Raw genomic sequence first — 21,037 nt, forward strand, 5'->3', positions numbered from 1 at the left:
AACAGGAGCTCTGTTCCTGCTGTGTCAGGGCTGTGATATAATTGGATCAGATGACAGGTAATGGGGTCACGTGACCTGTTATGTAAAGACAAAATGGCCGGGGTGTGTTTGTTTACATCATAAACCGATATAGATGCACAGTTACACATTTCAGGGGATTCAAACCAGCAACCTGCTGCTCAAAGGCCGATGATTTAAAGATTGATTTAAATTGTTTAAAGAGTAAGTGCCACATTTAAATAGTTAGTTGTTTTTTATAACCCTGACATGGTCATGAAATATCAAGGATATTCTTTGGAGAAAATGAATTACTCCGAATCCACTTCATTTCATTTAGCGGAACAAATTACTATTATTCAGTTTAATTTAGCAGGGACAGTGCACAATAAGAAAACATCTCAGTAAAAGCACCAGAGTTAAGGAAAAGATAATAGTCCCTGGACAGTTGTTATATAGTCAACCTAAAAAACCTAAAAACAATTTAACAGAGTAATTTAAAATTAAGTCATACATTATGAGAGCATGCAAAACAAAATATCAATCCAGACTCTGTACTGAAATACTTCTTCATGTACTTCAGGTACCATTGAAAGATATGCAACATGCAACCTAAACGCTCATAATGAGAGAACATACATACATACTGACAGGACAGTTTACACCAATCTAACCCAGAAAAAGCTAAATATATGCATGCAGGTACATGCAGCAAGAAATCAACAGGTGACAGCAGACAGCCTGAGGACAGCGACATGCATTAAGTTTCAGAGCCGACAGGGCTGAGTATTGATTAAACATTTCTTTAAACTGGCACCTGTTAAGCCCTAAATTACCCAGACGACGTGCAATATGCAAATGATAAATCCATGTCCGATCCTAGTATTTTGTAACCCTATCCATGCCACACACCTCTGTGAAGCTAGGAGGCTCAGCTACAATCACAAACCAACCATTTTTATCCACACCAAACACACACCAAACACCAAGCATCAAAATGAGCTTATATCACAACATAAATCTCTCTGTGATCACTGTAATGGCTGCAGTTATTGCCATCCAGATATCTCTCATCGCATCCTACACAGCAGTCCGACCGCTCTAAAGAAAGCTCAGCGCCAGCTCTGATCTGCTGTGTAACTCGTATCACTCACATCACAAAACTGACAGTGTTATTAGCAGGATAATAATAACAACAAACAGACTAATTTACATATACAGTTACAACCGCTGACTTATCTTCGTCTAACGACCGACCCACTGTAGTTACATCTAAAATATCAAACGATTTGTCTGCTCATGATGAATAGAAAGAGCCTATTTAGGCTACGTTCAGACTGCAGGCCTTAATGCTCAATTCCGATTTTTTCCCCAGATCCGATTTTTTTTGTTTGACAGTTCACATTATTGTTTAAATGTGGCCCATATCAGACTCCAGTGTGAACTGTCCGCGGCCTGAAAGTGACCCACATGCGCAGAAGAATAACACGATGTGACACGGGCTACAGAAGTAAAAAGACTTGGGACCAAGTTGTCGTTTTACAAGTTCGAGTCAAGTCTCAAGTCTTAGCACTCAAGTCCCAAATCGAGTCCCATGTCCAGACCGATCATGAGTGGCAAGTCCGAGTAAGGTCTCAAGCCAAGGACCAACAAGTCCAAGTGAAGTCCAAGTCTTAAACTTTGAGTTTTAAGTCCTAAACAAGTCATAATGCGCTCTTCACCAAATTTAAAAACCATTTCAAAAGTTTTCATAAGTTAAAAATAAAAAATTTATTGAATGAAGCATTAGCCTGTACAGAAGAGGTCCAGTTTCACACAACAGATGTTCTATAATTTCATGAATTAAATTAAATGTTCATGTAGGGCTGCTAATTATTTTGGTCAAACATTAAACTATGTAATACTTTCTTTTTAAAAACTATTATATGCATTACTCCAACATCTCATATAGCCCATGAAATAAGAACCAATAATCCAACATTATTAACTTCAAGCAGCATCTACAGGACAAGAGGTAGCAGCACAGTTTCAGCTTTGGGTGACAGATGGGTCACTGAGGGGACTCTGTGTGTGTATGTTTGTGTTTGTTTGTGTTTGTTTGTTTGTGTGTGTGTGTACAGGGAGGGGAGCAGAGCAGGTGACAGGTGAACTGCTCGAGTTGATGAAGTTACTTACAGAACGCTGAAATAAAACCGTGGTGTTTTGTCGGGAGATGCAGTGACAGAAACCAGCGGTGAGAAAACTATAAATCGCTATGAGTTAGAAGAGCAGACACCGTGGATATTTTACAAGCACCGATCAGGTAAATCAACAGTGAACACACCTTTTAGGGAGGGACAAGAGCCTCAGCTGTGAAGGAAAGAGGTGCGCTGGATTTATAAAACAAAACGAGCGTCGGTTGTGAAACAGCACCCGGCGCTATTATCGTTTTATCTTAAATTGTTTTATAATTGGTGGAAGCAGCTTCACGCAACAGCTGCAGCAGTCTCTCTACAGTGTTTAAACCTGACCTTTCTTTTCTCCGTGAGGTGGAGGAATTTAGAAAGTTGTGTGGTGCTGCGTCAGGGCCCCAGCTGTTGTGCATGATTTATGCGTAAAATTCATCCAGTCAGAGGGAACGATCACAAACGGTTCACAGCGCGCCGGTAGTAGGCCTGCTACACAACCCATTGAAGGTACCGGAGAGGGAGTGGGTCGCTGGGGTGTACAGGGCAAGAGACAAGAGATCGGTGAGGTGGTCGGTGATCGTTCCCTCTTGCTGGAGGAGCCACATCTGATTGAGCACCGCGCTATGTTGATGCGCTGCGCAGTTTTTTATATCATAATTTATATTCGGGCATGGGGAGTGTCAAGTCAGCTCAAGACAAAAGTCAAGTCACGAGTCATTGGTGTTAAAGTCAAAGTCGAGTCGCAAGTCTTCTTTGATTTTGTCAAGTCTAAAGTCATCATTTTTGTGACTCGAGTCCAAGTCATGTGGGTCCACACCTCTGGAAGTAAACAAGGAGCAACATAGCTCTGGTTAGCTTGCGGGAGACTTTTTCATTGACATTTTCATTGTCCTCTCACGGGTCACATTTCTCCCGACTTATGACAAGTGTTCACAACTTTCTGTTCTTTTCATTACGGTTTCAGTGCATCTGCCCCACAACTCCCTTCCTCTCTTCCGGAGCTATATGAAAGGAAATTTGAGAGCAGATGATAGCGAATGATGATAGCTCAGTCTACAGCAGAACAGCTGCTCTACAGCGATGTCGCATCAAATGCGACCTGTGTCACACTCTGCCGGACAGCCATTCTTTGTGTTGCACTTTTTAGGTAGTATTTTCCTTATAGTATGTTGGGTTTTGGGGGTCTGTCTTGTCTGTCGTCTAGTGTTTGGTAACCCTTGTCATGTCTGTTACCCCAGTTATCCCTCTGCATGTCTGTCTCTGTTTTCCCCTGCTCTCTCTCCCTGCCTGTGCCTCATTAGCCTCATGTCTTTCACCTGTGTTGCTCCTGCCCTGCTCGTTAGTCCCTGGGTGTATATATACCTGGTGTTTCTGTCTTGTCTTTGTCGGGTCATTGTATGTTGTCACCCTGTGTAGCAGTGTGTCTCGTGTCTCCAGCCTTACTCACCGTGTCTCCCTGTAACCCTGCTTTTTTGGATTCTGGTTTTCACCCTTTTGGATTTCTGTTGGACAGCTTTTGTTTTTGGACTCAGTCAATCAGCCACTCTGTTTGTAAGTGTGCTCGTTTTTTGTTGTATTAAAACCCTTCTGAACTGTTCCTGCTGGCTTTCGTGTCCTGCATTTGGGTCCTCCAACCTACTACCTGCTTCACCATACAAATCCGTGACAACCTGAGTGTCCAGACTGAGGTCGCATTTAAAAAGACCCGATCTGTATCGGATTTGGACCACATATGGAAGTGGCCCAATTCGGAACTGGAAAAGATCTGATTCCATGCGACTTTGCCTGTTCAAACTGTCATAAAAATATCAGATTTGAGTCATATGGGCAAAAAAATTGGATATGGGTCACATTGGCCTGCAGTCTGAACGTAGCCTTACAGTCGGATGTTCTGTTCTCAAGTTGTGGGCCTGTAAAGCATGGGAGTTCTCTCAGTCATAGGAATATTGATGAATGTTCATGTTTTTTATCAATATTTCAGTGTTTTGGAAGCTTTGTTATTTGGAACGTGGTTGTATGGACAGAAATAGAGTTTTGAAGAAAACTCCCAATAAAAGTGAAAATATAAACAGTGAATATGGCCAAAAAATGGACATTTGCCTGGTATATTTTTGAAAAATTGTGCAATAACTGTTTGTTTCTATTTGCATTATAATCTACAGGATGATGGTTTTAATGGTGATATTGCTCTTAAAATATAGATTTTATACCAGGCGAGAATGAAAATATCACTTCTTGTATCTTGTTATTTTAGGCATTTTTCCAGGAAATAGGTGTCTGTTCCCAAGAGGTTTAAATGAGCTGTATGTGTCCAATTATCTGATAGCAGCTGGGCTGGAGTTCTATTCTGATTTTTCAGCTTTAACCCGAAAATGCAGACTGAAAGCACTTTTTATGAGTGGGATAATACAATCCCGGCTCGCTGACCCTCTTGTGCAACGATACGCAGTTGTTCTTGTATTAACAAACGGACTGAGTGGAGAAGTCAATCATTTTATAATCTTGTACACCAGACAAGCATTTACATATTTAACCAGGTTTTCCAATGATGAATACGTATCGATTTTCTTGTCCAGAATACTGAAACTGTAATGTTTTTAGTGTAGTGGCACTAGCCTGGGACCAGGTTCTTAAACAACAGGTGATATGTGAAATGACCAGAGAGTACATGTACATAAACTTAAGAGCAGTTCATTATATTGTAACTTGTTAATTTTACTTTAATGTAACAAACAAAAATATATTGCTAGTAGAATAGTAACAAAATGTTATCACACATAATTTATACACATAGTTGCTTTAACTGCTTCAGTACAATGTTTTCAAAGCAGTGGGTATTTTTGACTTTTGGCTTTGACTCGCACAGATGGATACATACACAAAGATGCTTCTTTTGTTATAAATATAACATTACCATATATTTATTTGTCTGACAGTACACTTTCAGCCTGAAAGTTTCCACTGTTCTTATCTAGAGGGACTGGACTCAAACCGGAGTCCTTCTATTCATTCAACAGTCTTCATTCAGTAAATCTACAGAAGCATGAATATAAAACTAAACTCAAATCATTACTGAGAGATTCGTGCACAGGTCTGACCACAAGAGGCAGCTCTGTGTTTTTGTCTTCAGCTGGTCAGAAGCGAGTCTTGAATCCGGAGACCTCCAGCTTGTCGATGGCTCTCTGGTTGGTGAAGGTGGCTTTGGAGATCCGACTGCTTGGACTTCCTTCTTTACTCAACCACACCTTCCTGTGGAGGATGCAGATAAGAGGTAGAAGTCCTGCAGGTTCAACATTAAAACCACGATGATTATGTTCATATGAACTGTTTTTTTTTTTCTGTTCACCACAATGAGACAATAATATAAAATAATATAATCCCATTCAGAGTAAGAACAGTTTACATTATTAAGTGACATTTGGACATTGTGTGACCAGACTTTGTACTGTTCTCACACTGCTGCCGTTTTCTGCACAATCTGTTGTACACTTGACCAGTGGTGGAAGTGTGAAGATCCTCTACTTGAAAAAAAAATAGCAATGCCACAATTTCAAAATTACAAGTGAAAGTTCTGCGTTCAAAATCGTAGAATTTAGAAAAAGTACAAAAGCATTATCAAAGAAATTAAACTGAAGTATAAAAGTACTCACTATGCAGCCAAAATGGTCTCTCATTGTTACAATATTATATATTAGATTATTATTGTTATTGATGAAGTAACAGGTAAGATGCATTTTCATGTTGTATCTGCAGTTGAGTTAATTTCATAGTAAGTCATTTTTATACTGTTGTGTGGTTTAATTTACTGTGTAACAATGCATTGTATTTTATATGATCTTTATAGGTTTTTAAAATCTTCACCTGCAAAGTAGTAACTATGATGTAGCATAAAAGTAAAACCTCAAGTAACGTACAAGTACCTTAGAATTATACTGAAGTACAGTATATGAGTGTTGACTCTGTCTTGCTTTTTTTAACGTGGATAAAAACAGATTTTTTTTCCCTTAAAATTGAGGTTGGACGAAGGTCCATGACTGAATCAGAATTGGATTTATTGGATCTACAGTTGCAAGGAATTTGTTTTGGTGACTAGGTGCACAACAACTATAAAACATAAACCTATATAAATATATATTTATTAAATTTTATCAGTGTGCAGGACTTCAACTTTTTCTTTTGATTTCATTTCCCCACGCACTGACTACCAGGTGTGCATTAACCACTTACATAGTTTGGTTTTTAAAATCATAGGTGTTGTCAGACTTGAGACTCTGCCCCACAAAGTCCTTTATTTACCCAGAATTCATAGCACATTATCGTGGCAGCTTTGTGTGACAGATGAATTGAGACTTCTGTCTGAAGTCTGACCATTAGCGATGGATTACATTTACATTACATTTGTAAATTAGTTAGATTATTAGTCTGTCTTTGTGAAACCCCAGCGGTGGTTCAGATAAAATGCTGTGGACAAAACGTTGGACGGACTGACATCATCATCATGGGCCTCACTGCTTGTGGGACAAAAATCTAGACAAAAACAAAATAATAATCACAACCAGCTAGCCATGGGTCAAGCCAGCATCTGGACAACCAGGGGCATGATGGGAAAATACTAACATTCCTGCAGCTATATTTAACCCTGAGAATCTGAGTGTGTTCTGCAGCAGAAAGACTCAGTTTTACCACTGACTGGCTGTTTTTATGACTGTATGATGCTTCTCATGTGTGTGTGTGTGGAGATTAGAGGAGATTGCAGGGGATCAGGGTCACGTCCATGTAGCTGCACTGACTGAAGCTCAGCCAGAAAGAGAGAGCGAGCAAGAGAAAAAGAGGGGGAGGTGGCGAGAGAGAGAGTTTGTGAAAGAGACACAAGTCCTGTCCTACTTATTCTTCTTTTGGCAAAAGACTTCTCCATCTACAGTTGAGTGATGACCTACTACTCTACTGTACACACACACAGACACACAAAGAGAGCTTAGTGTTAAGTCTCCAGCAGATGGATGTTTGGTGGTTCGTAATCTGCTGCCATTTTACCCCAAAACAACACACTGATCCCTGTGACACACACAAACATGTTTGTACTTCTATTCTTCTGAAGACCCATATTAATGATATGTTCCCTAACCCCCCAGCCCTAAAAAGGATATTTCACTTTTAGCTTTGTCTGCCATTTCAGTAATAACACTGTCCTCATCCGAAGCTGAGATCATCGAACAAGGTGACGTCACTAAATAGAAACATGAGCAGTCAGACAATCAGACTGGTTGGAAACAAACCAAACCAAGTTATAATAACGTTCACTTGAATTTAATGTTTATGAACAATACTACAAAAATAATACCCAAATTGTTATAAAGTGGAATATTCCTTTAACCATCACAACTGCATGCTGAGAACCAAGATTTATGCCTCAAACATCCCTTTGAAGAAGTAAGGACCTTTATTACAATACAAACGTCCTCGGTTTCCAAAGATTTCGTCAGTCCCATGGTCTGCAACTCAATCCCACAAAGCAACATGTCCTCCAAAGTAAAGGACAAATTTCATTTCATTTTAATTCATAGCACCAAATTATCTCAGGGCACTTTTCATAGAGCAGGTCCAGACTGTAATCTTTGTAATATTATTCATGATATAAACAAGCTGTTCGTCCTTTCTTTCAAAATGTCCTATATGGACTTTTTTGTGATCTGCCGCTTCATCAGCAGGTCAGTTGCTTCCAAAACTCATAACCAATACAAAAATGATTCGTTTGACAGTTTCCTGCAGCCTGTTGCACAAGCAAAGTCATGGCCCAATTATTCCTCCATCCAGCAGTTTTCAGTGCAGGAGGTAAAATACCAGTGAGTAGTGAGTGATTTACAATCGCCAGCACTTTTAGTTGCATTACTTTATCAACAGCACCAAACCCATTCGTAGCAATCTTAAGCAGAGGAAAAGTGTCCAAAGACAGGAGCGTATTCTATAAAACATGGTTTAGATTTGATCTGATTTTTGCAATGCCTATACATTTGGATGCAGAGATGATGAAAGAGTGGATGTCAATAGTTGAGAATAGCATTCTGGGATTATGATTTTTACAAATCAGCTTGTCTTGCTTTTTTGAAGATAGTGAGGAGTTCTTTAAAAATGTCATACTGGACTTTTTCTTCCATTGACTTTTCTACAGTTTATCTTTAAATTAATAATATCCCCAGATCTCCACGGCGGATTCTATTAAGAGTTAAACTTCTTCAGTTAGGCTGGTGCTATAGCGTGAATGGCAGTCTTATTATTATAATTGTTGACTCCTACTACTACTTCCACTGCTTCTGAGACAAAACAGCAAACAAGCTGTATATCATTTTAAGCCTTTGAACAATTCAGAAATGCTGCCGTTTCTTTGTGAGGACTCCCACAAAGACAGACATTCAAGAGCACACACACATTGACACACACTGTACTTCTATCATGTTCCTGGATTAATCTAATCCAACTCATGTGAATGTCAGACACCTGTTACATTTTCTCTCTCTTCTCCTTCTCTCTGATTTTTTTTCTCCTTGATCCTTCCATGTTGTTTTGTACACCGTGACTTGATTTCACTCCAGCAAATTCCAAACTGGGGAATGTTTTTAGTTTCAGATCCTTTTTTGTTTTACCAATCTGTCTCTCTCGTTCTCTCTCTCTTTTTTTCCTTCACCCTTCAGTGTTCTCGTGTATTAAAGCCGCTCGGCGGGCTCTGTGGGAATTGTTTTTTCTCAGAGGAAAAAGAGGAAACCACCCACACATTCACCTCCCACCACCAGCTCTCTCTCTCTCTTCCTCTACATCCTTTCTTAAAACCATTTCTCACTTCCATCGCTCTTCTTGGTTATCTACTTCCTTCTGATTTCTCCCTTCTTTTCCCTCCTTCCTTCTCTCTCTCCCCTCTTTCCTTACAACTCTTATTACCTCCTATTTTTTTTCCTCTCCCTGTTCCCCCCTCCCTCTTGCACAGACGACCAGCTACTTCCTGTTTCCCAGGCCCCGCAGGAAGTGAGGTCGTGGTTGAAGTGGAGTCGGCGGGAAGGACATGAGAGCGAGTGTGTAAACACATAAAAGATCCCTGATAGAATAGACGGAAATAGTAGACTGCGTGTGTGTTTCATCTTTTCAATGAAAGTGAGAGTTAATCATTCTGTTTATAAAAGTCACAGTGAGGTTAAAATGATTTATCGCCTATTTAACCAAACTGTAACACAAAGACCGAGTCGGCTCTTATTTCCTTCTTTTATTATATCTAACTCTCCTTTCTGTTCCAGGAGTCTTGATCCAAAACGTAATCAGAAATCCATATGCAGAAAATAATGCTCTGCGTCATGTCATGGTAATGTGCGCCTCTACTTACAATCTTGACTTAGAAAAACAAATGGTACTCTAAATGGAAAAGTACTTCACATGAAATATAAGAGTGCAAAAGAGTGTTTGACTCCCTGTAGGTACCATGTAAACACAAGGTGTTACGCGCCTAATGAAAGTGCTGAATGCATGTCCTTCTGTCCATCTATTTTTTGAATAATGTGAAGCCTGCATCCATGTCAGCTAGCTAGCAGTCTTTTTCTTCACCGTGATCATTTAGTATGACTTATACTTCCCTGGGATGTCATATCCAATGCCCACTGTGAATAAATGTCCAAAAATCATAGACTAGAAGAAGAACTTGCCTGAGAATCATCATGTTTTTAAGTTTTCTTCAGTATCAAAGTAATCCAGTGATAGTTGTCTGTACAGCTAATTTAGTTACTTTTAATGGAGCTAATTCGCCAAAAATGTAAACAAATATAGGATTTAAAATGAGACTCATAAGAAAATTATAACTACCTACATATAGCTGACATTAACACAGCACATTTTTACAGGCTCTTGTCTCCTGGCTTTATTTTTTCTTTGTTGTCATGTTGGTTCCCAAAATGGCCTACATCTTGGCGTTAGCATGTTTCCTAGATTAGCAGAAACATTTTTTACTTCCTCCATTTTTTGACATAAAAGTCAGATTTCACACTGAGTGGAACGACAAGCAGCTCTTCTACAGAAGAAAAACTAAGATATTCACTTTTAAAAAATGACATCACTTCACACTGGATTTAAATTACACGAGGACCGACGAGTTGGCCAACATCAGTTAGGTAATTGTGTCTGTAATTATTCCTGGGGTAGGGTTGAAAACTCACATATGAGCTCTAGACGGGATTAAAATCACCCCACTTGCCCTACAGAAATAAATCCCTTTTGACACACATTTAATTTGAAGTATTAGTGCTCATTATACAAATAGCAGAATGTTTTTAAAAATGATTTAGCTGATTCAGTATGTATTTATTGTATTTTTCTGTTATTGGCAGCTCTGGTTCAGGAAACTCCACCCGTCTGATGCTTTAAGGGGTGTGTCATCTAAATGAGACGTCCACAACCTGGTTACATGACGCCAGAACAGCCTGAGCTCCGGCTTCAGTTTCACAATTGACTATTACCATCAATCCAGTGAATACAGAAACACACCGATGACAGTGAGGGGGAAGAATTTGTGTTTTGTGTAATTGTCAGAGGTGACAACAGTGACGTGTTCATGAACTGCTTTCTGATCAGGTCATTCTGAACAACAAACATTATTTTCTCCTCAATTATCTGGACTGAATAGAAAAAGAAACCTGCTCAGAGCAGAAGTGCAGACTGGACTGTTGTGAAGGTAAAGGACACCATCTAGTGGCTGAAAAGAAAGTAACACCACAACCAAAGTAGTGAACGTAAAAGCAAAGCTCAGGTCAGAGTGCAATTCTTCTCATTATTTGTCCAAAAAACTACACATTTCTCCTGTTTTGCTTACTGCAGGTATATTTACTTTTGGTCTGCACAATCTTCATCAGGTATATTATATAGGCTACATTTAAATTTGTCATAAAATGTCTAAATAGAATCTTTTTTCATTATTAAGAAAAATCTAAAGCTGTTGTTTTGTGTTGCAGTGTAGTTACAGTACAGACTCACATCTTCTCCACCATGTCAGCAGGACCCTGGACCTGTCCCACCACAGACCCACCATGGGTGTTCTTCACCCAGCCGACCAGACCGAGCTGCAGACCCTTCTTCTCTGTGTACTGCAGAGAGGCAGGAAGGGTCTAATATTATACATGCTTAGATTTCTTAGGCATCTTATAAAAAGTTCCACTAACCCATGTGGACATGTGTTACGTTGGATACAAAGAAATTACTTTTTCTTTTTTGTTTTCTGCTAACTTTGAGTACAACCCAGAACAAGTCTTGGTCCAGATTTGACACGATGCTAAGAGCAATAGTCTGATAGCATAAAAACAAACTGTGTCTGCATGAACTGGTGTGGACGGACACCGTATGAGCACAGAGTCTGAATCAGTAAGTAGGCACAGAGCAGTCCAAACAGGCGCACAGAGGCTGAGGCAGGCAAGCTGCAGGCTGAACGCAGGGAGACTTAACAGACCAATGACTGAGAACACAAAGAAAGCGTGCAGAGGGTTAAAGATTCTTGGCTGAAGGCTGAGGTGGGAAAGCTAGTGGTGGCAATTGGACAGGTGGGGAATGCCATGGTCAAAAAAATCTAGGAAAATTAGTTAACGTTCTTTCTGGACTCCAGTTTGTCCCAGAAAGGAACTCTCTTGATGCCATTTGAACACTTTTTGCTCCACTTTGCAATTCAATGGACCTTTATTTAATAGGGACGGCTGAAGAGAGACACAAAATGTGGGAGAGAGAGAGAGAGAGAGAGAGGGGGGATGACATGCAGCAAAGGGCCACTGTGGTAACGACTCAGCCTTGTACATGGTGCAGGTGGTGCTATTCATCACTTGTTTTTAATAAAATGGTCATCCTTTTAATTAACACTGAGTGGGTTAACACACAGAGGGTTCAACTGTGCATAAACTTGTCAAAGAAAAATAAGTTTGTCACGGTCAGCCAGGTGTATTGTTTACATTTGGCGTCATGCCAAAGTCGGATATTTCTAGAAGTTTCCCAGTTCTGACCGGTCTGGAACGCAGCATTAGACCAGGGGTTTCTGGTCTGAGACTGTGGGCCTCCCCTCAAACAAAGCATAGAAAAAGCCCCCCCCCTCTAAATTTACTTGCATATCTTAATTTCCTGGATGCCTATGGGATCACAGTTATGTATTTTGATTCCAATGACACTCAACAATTGTGCCAGGATAGCCTGATATTGATAGGATAAGATTACAGAGTAAGTATCACAGTGCATGCAATGGTGCAGGATTGTGTCGGCCCCAGCAGTCCCTTTAATAAACATAAATCTGAAAAAAACAAACTCACATCTTGCATTTCTGTCTATCCCACAACTTTTTACTTCACTTTTACCTTACAAACAGACTCAAAAAAAAATGGCTTTGTGTAGTTTGTCCTACTGTCGACATGTTAATGATCTATCTGAAACATCCCTGTTTGAGCAGTGGAAAGACGAGGAAGAACCTCATACCGAAGCATCACAGGGTTAATAAACGTTCAGGGTATGGGAAGCCCCGGGTTGCAGGTTGTTAAGAGGGCTGTTAGTGAACTGAAATCTAGTTCTGGATGGTGGCAAAGGAAACAGCAGGCGGTGATGGGAGCAAACAGTTGCAGAGAAACTCACCATTCTGAAACAGACTCCTGTCAGAATAAAAAAAAGGGGGGAAAAATAGAGAGAAAATGGCTTAAACTATGTAATCAGAAAACAAATTAGGAACATTCACAACAATGTTTAGAAAACATTTAGCAGCTTATATGCAGTTTTCTGTATTAGATTTTGCAGCTTTTCTTATTTCAACCAACTAAAGCAAACAGCTCACTAGATTTTCCAATAAATTCCCAATCATCTGTCCTGAAGCTGCAGGAAGTGAGAGTGCAGTGAGATCCTGCCAGCAGCAGAGCTGTGCTGTTCCTAAATTAAGCAGCAGCAGATCATTTTACAGCCTCAGCTCACAGAGCAGAGCAGAAAAGAGAGCAAGAAGAGGGGGGAGAGTTAAATATACAGACCCTGAACGTAACCGAAGATCTCAAAGTCCACCGACACCAGTTTGGTTACTGCCGATTCATCTTCAGACATCTTGAGAGAAAAACCTAAACTGTCCCTTTAACGGAAGAGGAGGGTAGAAAACCAGAGAATGCTCCCCGTGCTCGCTCGCTCGTTCTCTCTCACCACTCTGCACCAACATGGTCATGTCTTCCTCCAGATTTTTTATCTCACCACCATCACCACAGTCTGTCCTGATGGTCTTTGTAGTCCATTAAAACTACAAACCCTGTGTTGCTATTTACATCGACGGATATTAGTGTTCTCTTGCGCACTGAACCTATTGCAGCTCAGTGTCGGCACTCTCGGCTGAGTTCTGGCACCAGAGAACCAAACATGAGCAGAAACTGAACCATATATGGAGAATCAGGAGTTAAGCTGGCTTAGGGTCAGAGGTGGCAAATACACCCGGGTCGAATCTGGTATTTCTTTTCAACCTTACTGTTTTGTTTAGACCTGGAGACCCTGGACCTTCTTTAACACAAGACTGACACCTCATTTTAAGTTGAACTTGTCGGCAAACAGTTGCTTCCTTCCACATCCAGCAGTTATGAAGCAACATGATTATTCATGTGGATTCCAACTTTCTCTCTCTTTGAACTCTGTTTTTGGTCTCCACCAACGCTTGAGGCAAATAGCTGTTAAATGCTAAAACGCTAAATGCTGCCTCAGTTCGACCTCTATGCAAATGTTTGGATAATTTTGGAGTCAGGCTCTGCTTTATGATGTTTAAAAAACATACCTAACATTGTTTTTTCAGCTTGATACTTTATGATTTTTTCTAATAAGTATTGTTTATAAACTGGATTTTGAACAGATACCACAACAGAAGTATTTCCTAGCTGTGAAAACTGGTTAAATACAACAAGTTTCCAAACTGTCTGTGTCTGCGATTGGTGTTGACAGCACCACCCCCTCCCAAATAAGTCTGTTTGGATTTTTGTTATCGGAGTTTTATGTGTGCTAAAGTCTAGGAAACCTACTTAACATTTCTTTGTCAACTTTTTTTTCAATCAAAAATTCAATTATAGTTGTTGCTGCATAAATGAAATTTCTTCTTATTTGTTGTAATAATTATTTATAGTCATTTCAGTATTTTGTCACCGTTATCAAATGTACAATCCGTTACTTTGGAAAAGAGAATACTATTTCTACACTTTCATAAGGCCAGAATAAAAGAAAATTAAGGCGTATTTTAGGAACTATTGTCACTTTTTACACAAATAGCAGTTCAATCAACAAAGCACAGGGGTTAAATAAGCTGTACAACAGTTTTTGTTGACACAATACACCAATAACATTTTGGGTTTAACCAGTAATAATATTCCTGACAGATTGTGCAGAAATTCTTTGGTTATGCAAACCGATTGTTGCAGCAGTTGTCTGGGTGGCTGGTCTCAGACGATCTTGGAGGTGAAGATGCTGGATGTGGAGGTCCTGGGATGGTGTGGTTACACGTGGTCTGCAGTTGTGAGGCTGGTTGGATGAACTGCCAAATTCTCTGAAACACCTTTGGAGACGGCTTATGGTGGAGAAATGAACATTCAATTCAGGGGCAACAGCTCTGGTGGACATTCCTGCAGTCAGCATGCCAACTGTACGCTCCCTCAAAACTTGCAGCATTTGTGGCATTGTGTGATGGAACTGCACATTTTGGAGTGGCCTTTTATTGTGGCCAGCCTAAGGCCTTTTATTATGGCCAGCCTAAGGCCTTTTATTATGGCCAGCCTAAGGCACACCTGTGCAATACCCATACTGTCTGATCAGCATCTTGATATGCCACACCTGTGAGGTGGATGGATTATCTCGGCAAAGGAGAAGTGCTCACTAACACAGATTTTGACAGATTTGTGAACAATACTTGAGAGAAACAGGCCTTTTGTGTACATAGAGAAAGTCTTAGATCTTTGAGTTCAGCTCATGATGAATGGCGGCAAAAACAAAAGTGTTACGTTTATAATTGTGTTCAGTGTAGAAACCTTTGGCAAAGTACTCAAAACCACTTCTGTGGTAGATCCTGCTACAGTAGATGTCTCCAGGACCACATTTTGCCATGATGACACACACACATAGACTCACAAGGATAAAACAATACCAGTCACGCTGTAACAGCTCATAACAGGAACATGAAAATACACATTGAACTTGGGTTGCTCCCCTCTTGAGCTCTCTTTAGCAAACATAAAACCCATCACTTCATTAAGGTTATGTTGCTACAGACACCAGATTTAAAAACACCGGCACAGTTACAGAGAGATTTACCTAATCAGCATTGTGTGAACTTGTTTAGTGTAAAAGTCTGTTGGGATTCAATTTAATGCACTTTGGTTTTTGTAAAAATGAAATAACTCAACACAAAAAAACGTTGTTTGGTCAATATTATTAAGTTAATATATTATTAGGCAATGCTATATCATTTCTATTTTAACGCCTAGTTTTACATCGTAACACTATAAAACAGGCGACGGTCTCTTCTACATTCTAGTTTGAGAATGGGTGGAAAATAAAAAGAGCTAATTAAGAAAGTGGAAAAAATTTTGATTAAGGATTTTTAAAAAATGCAAATATTTATTTTTTTCAGCTACTCAAATGTAACAATTTGTTTAATTTCTATCTTTTATATCTTTGGGTTTTGGACTGATCTCATTACATTCTTGTTCTCAGAGATTGTATTTTAAATGTTTAAATATGTTCAGGACAAAACAATTAGTTTTTTGATTTAAAAAAAAAAAGGGACTAAATTGATCAAAAAAATTAAGCATTATCCCTAGCTATATAACTAACTATTAAAAAAAATAAAAAAAAGTCTGTATGAATTTGGCGTATGTCTACTATGCCAGATTTAGGTTACTGGAAGATAAAAGTTTAAAAGGATAAAGAGGTGAGTAAACGAGTAAAATGTTTTCTAATAACTGTAAATGAAATGCTGGAGAAAAATATGTTCAATACTTCAATTGTCCACTAGATGTCAGACAGAACTCACTGAATGCAGCAAGTTGACTCTTGTCTTACTATCCCACACACACACACAGACACTAATACATAACAGAAAGAAAGGACCTGTGTGTGTGTGTGTGTGTGTGTGTGTGTGTGTGTGTGTGTGTGTGTGTGTGTGTGTGTGTGTGGATGAATATCTTTGAGGATTAATTAGAGTATTGGACCTTGAGGATATTTTATATATATTTTTTTGATTGTAGGGTAGCACTTTACATTACAGCTGGGTAATAATAATTTAATTATAAAGGACATGAGGGAGGATTAATTTCAGCATTATAATGTGGTCACAACCAATTTTGACCTCCGAGAATTTTCATGTGATTTTGCAGGTATTACGCTGACAGCAGCCTATAATCTGAAAACATTAACAAGTCTTACCTCATTATTATCAGGTTATTTCCACATTAATGTCACAATATTACCATGTTTCAATCCAAATATTGCACTGATATTGTAAGAAAGTACTATAGTTTGCCTCGTTGATATTTTTAAATGTGTTTCCCCTTTATTACCTTTTGTTAAATTATTAAGTTATTATAGTTATTATAAGCTGTAATGTCATTTGCTCCCGCAGTGGTTCGTGCAGTCCTCAAAAGCGGTTTGAGGGTTCAAATGTGGTTTTAGGGTTAACTTTAGGTTTGGTTTAGTTTGTGTTCTGGTGATCTGGCTCACTTCAAGTCAAGCACCTTAGCTGCAAGTCATTCCACCTGCTTTTCTCATGGTTTGAGAAGTGAAGTATTTACCAACTCGTCATATGTTCGAGGCTTGTTTCGATTGGCGATTGGATCGCTTATGATGATTGAAAGAAAGATCAGCGACTGGTTTTTCATGCCCCGATATTAAGGCGATTTTAACTAACTCACTATGAGAACTAAGATGACATAAAAAGTGTCTCTACAATCTGCACCACTGCAGTGTTTCAAAGCTATTGATTTATTTGTGGCGAAGCAATATCAAGGCTGCACGCCACATAGGCCTAGTATTTACTATTTAATATGAGTAAAATCACAATTCATTGTGGAGCTCCGCTCACTCACTCCCTCTCTCTCACACAAACACATTGAAAAGGAGATAAGTTTATAGATATGGATATGATATCTATTTTCTTATCACAACGCTGTCAGTGTGAGAGACCCACCTTCAAGTAAGTTAAAAGCAAGCGTGTAAGGAGCCCCTATAATAAGGCAACCCGATCTCATCTCATGCGTCACATATACACGCTTTGGAAAAGCTGTGTCTACTGTACGCACAACGGCGATTTGTTTGGTATGAAAACCTTCAAGCTGTGTTTTCCTCTGCAAATGGGCAGCTGGCCGGCCTCACACGCTCCTCCCGCGGGTTCCCGCAGGCTTCCCCCGCAGCCACTTGCGGAGCTCCTCAACTCCGAAAACCTTCCAGCACTTTTTTGTTCCACCATCACTTCTCGTAAAACTGTCAATATTCAAAATCTACACAGCTGATTTCTCACCTCAAACCTTCTCAGACGTGGATTTAGTGATGAAATAACATATGAAAACTGTAAAATATAAGACTTTCTGTTGCTGGCCTCTGTCTGGCGTGCGCAATGATGACGCAGTGACGATTCTCTCTGACCAATCAGCAGTCTGCCATATTTTCACGTCACATTTTAGTATCGCCTCAGCTCCTTTGGAACCTTGACAGAGGTGTTACGAGAAAAAGTACCTGGAAGCAGGTACAGGTACAACTTTTCCACAATGGAAAACCAAAAAAGGCGCGGAGAGTCGAGGCGAGCTGGTACCGTGCAGCGGAAAAGGGGCAATAGACAAGGCTTTTCGAAAGCGTGTATATGTGACGCCTGAGCACGAGAACAGGCTGAATCAGGATGTTAACGTTAGAATACAGCTGGGTTGTCAAGGTTGACACGTTGTACATAGCTGCTATCGATTGCAAACTCATTCTCCCCGCCGCCCACGGCGCCACAGTTGTCATTAGGTGGGAAACACTGTACTGTGCATTCCCTTAAAGCTAAGAAGCCTTTTTCTTCCATGCTGGCATTTCACTGACATGCCGAAACATAACACCGCCACCTGGCGATCAGATCGAGGGAGGCCTTGAGCAAGCCCCTGAACCCCCAACAGCTCGGGGCGCCGCACTGAGTGGCGGCCCCCTCACTCTGACATCTCTTTGTGTGTTGCTATGGGTCCTGTTTGTGCATGTGCGTCTTTCGGACCTGTGTGTAAATACCAACATAATAATAATATTGAAAACATTGCGTTTCCCCTCGCGGGATTAATAAAGTATATCTTCTTCTTCTACAATTGGTGATCTCAAGTAGATCAGACGATATGAAAATAGAAGCTCAACCAGCCCTGATATGGAGTCACTTTTTAATGCTCTGGTACCCCTTCGCTTCACGGTCAAGTAAGCGATAATAAATATGCAACATCAGGTTAGACTTTAAAAATTAAACATTGCAATTTAGTAAGTTTTAGGCAACAAAAGGTTTAGGGAAAGATCATAGTTTGGGTAAGTTAAATCACATAAGTAACTATGGAAACTATGGCGCTAAGGGACTTCACAGTGCATAACTAACTGACGCCAAGGGGTCCTGACCATGCGTCCATATGACAGATGGTCAAAACGTCTTGGGAGTAAGAACGGGTTGATTTTGCCAGTGAGGTTCATCCCAATTATGTGTCATTGTGTTCGAATGACAAACACCGTTAATGTGTCTATATACTGTATGTATGTGCATGTGTGTGTCCGGACTATCTAGGAAAATACCCGGCGATCAGACCACCACGTCCCTCTGTAAGCCCTTTAAAACCACAGAACACACTGTAATCTCCACACACACACACACACACACACTGAGAACATTCAACATTTAGGGCAAACACACACACAGACTCTAACACCCCCCCCATTCACACACCATTTGAAGCATGAGAAAACACACACACACACACACACACACACACAGAGTAATGTAACAGTGTTCTAATCTGAGTGAGTGTCAAAACAAACACCAGCAGCTAAAGAAGCTGTAAATCCCACGCACTGCTCACACACACAGTGTCCATCTGCACATACAGGGAGAATCTCACTTCACAACCCAACACCGGGAGGCTTGTTGCTTTTTGGGACGGCTTTTTCTGTAAACCTCTGCGCTGATGTCTCGAAATTTAATTTGAGTTCCAAAGCGCATACTTTTTATTTTTACTTTTAGTACGTACTGCAGCTACCCTTACAAAGTATGTACTGTTGCATGCTTTATATATACACAACTGGGACACACTACTTTAGCTCAACATTGCGCCTTAAACTTTTACTCATGCTGCAGAGGATTGTGGGCCAGAACAGCCAGAAAAGCACGCTGGCTTGCAGACTGCCAAATGTGACTCGATGCAGTAGGAAATGCTGGCATTTTTTGCCATATTGCATTTGACATACGGTATATTGGGAAACTAAATACTTCTCTGGAATACTAAATAGTACAGGTGCATCTCAAAAAATTAGAATATCCTGAAAAAGTTCATTGTGACAACCAGAACCACACTGAGAGATTGAAGGCTCAGGATTTTTTGTTAATTAGCTGATAAATTGACATTTCTGTATTATAAATTCTTTATTAGTATACTGGAGCCTTCATTTTTCATGAGTTATAAGCCATAATCATCAAGATGAAAACAAAAAAAAGGCTTGAAATATTTCAGTTCATGTGTAATGACTAAGTAGCCTAAAATATAAGAGTTTTACTTTTTGAATTAAGTTCGGGAAAAAACTTTTCCACAATATTAAATTTAATTTTAGATGCACCTGTATGGTAGTACGGGCATATGGAGCTCATCCATGGTCGACGGTCCTTGTTGATCATTGGCTCATTGGTCTGTGGTTTAATTTCCTGTCCACACCTAAAGTGGGAATGTGTTGCGTTGCTTAAATTGACATGCTGCTTGTGATCACCATACACCTACAGATCAGTAAATATTGGACCAGTCTTATAATGTAGCGTGAGGGACTGACAGAGCTGGACAGCAGTCTGACAAACACAGTATGCTATTTGTGTAATGATGCTAATTTGATCAGTTCTCCCACAAAGAACCAGGATCAGCTGCTCATTTTACTTTTCTAATAGTCATGTTGACTGCTCTAAATGTGTAAGTATTTGTGTTTTATTATGTTTATAACAATCTGATATCATGACAAAATAAGTTGCCTGAGTGAATGTTAATATAATCACAGTCACAGTTAGTTACACACAGTCCAGTTTTTATAAATCACCGGCCAAAAAAATATTACATATTAAATTGTGAAAACTTGTAATTTAATGCATAATTTTAAAACAGCTTCCAGATCAACAAAGCTGAACTCAGCAGATTTAGTGATTGTTTGTCCATCCATCATCTAAACCGCTTATCCATGCAGGGACACGCGCGCGGTGGGGGTTGTCTGTTGACGCTTTTATCCAAAGCAACTTACATTTGAGATGTTGTGTTCACGTTATGAATGTTATGTTTTAAGTTGAGTAACATTAGCCTGCATCATAGTACTCAGTTAAGCGTCAGTGCCTCTTGCAATTTTTCACCATAGAACAATCAGGCTAATGTAGCAGCAACACACAGTCAGCTAGTTGACCAAGTTATAAGCTAGTTTACGCTTTAATGTAAAAACACACGTATAAACAAAGCGTATCCAATGAAGGTTGGACACATATGGAATCACATTGTTGTTGCGTTTGACCTTGTGCTCCAGTGGGTGGTCCAAGCTAGGGGTCATGAGAACACTGCACCACAGAGCGGAAAACATACCAACAAGCGCCCAAACCAGAGAGAAGGAACAGAACCACCTGAAGGGGGCAC

The 21,037-nt window shown here is 39.9% G+C and overlaps 2 protein-coding genes across 3 annotated transcripts in view; one reads left to right on the top strand and one right to left on the bottom strand.

The window, feature by feature from the left end:
* Positions 1-21,037, top strand: part of slc30a6 (solute carrier family 30 member 6) — a gene marked incomplete in the record, with an annotated part of 262,873 nt that overhangs the window by 40,876 nt on the left and 200,960 nt on the right.
* Positions 4,868-13,358, bottom strand: LOC119911514 (acylphosphatase-2-like). 2 transcript variants are annotated; one of them, XM_038730409.1, is made up of 4 exons: positions 13,181-13,358; positions 12,798-12,814; positions 11,172-11,281; positions 4,868-5,414 (listed from the first exon to the last, which is right to left on the bottom strand). In XM_038730409.1, exons 1-4 carry the CDS (start codon positions 13,248-13,250, stop codon positions 5,300-5,302), a joined length of 312 nt encoding a protein of 103 aa, XP_038586337.1. In that variant the 5' UTR covers positions 13,251-13,358; the 3' UTR covers positions 4,868-5,299. The 2 variants fall into 2 exon arrangements, with proteins under 2 accessions (XP_038586337.1, XP_038586338.1); XM_038730410.1 differs by lacking the exon at positions 13,181-13,358 and adding an exon at positions 12,994-13,073.

The sequence above is a fragment of the Micropterus salmoides genome, unplaced genomic scaffold, assembly GCF_014851395.1.
Source record: "Micropterus salmoides isolate LMB-PRFRI ecotype aquatic unplaced genomic scaffold, ASM1485139v1 Ms_hic_scaffold_2, whole genome shotgun sequence".
Taxonomy (NCBI): domain Eukaryota; kingdom Metazoa; phylum Chordata; class Actinopteri; order Centrarchiformes; family Centrarchidae; genus Micropterus; species Micropterus salmoides.

What these genes read in the sequence shown, in the direction of transcription:
- LOC119911514 (XM_038730409.1), bottom strand. Translation starts at nt 13,250, where the DNA reads ATGTCTGAAGATGAATCGGCAGTAACCAAACTGGTGTCGGTGGACTTT. An exon ending in GCTGACATGGTGGAGAAGAT is followed by an intron (nt 5,415 to 11,171) that starts GTGAGTCTGTAC and finishes CATCCTCCACAG; the next exon opens with GAAGGTGTGGTTGAGTAAAG.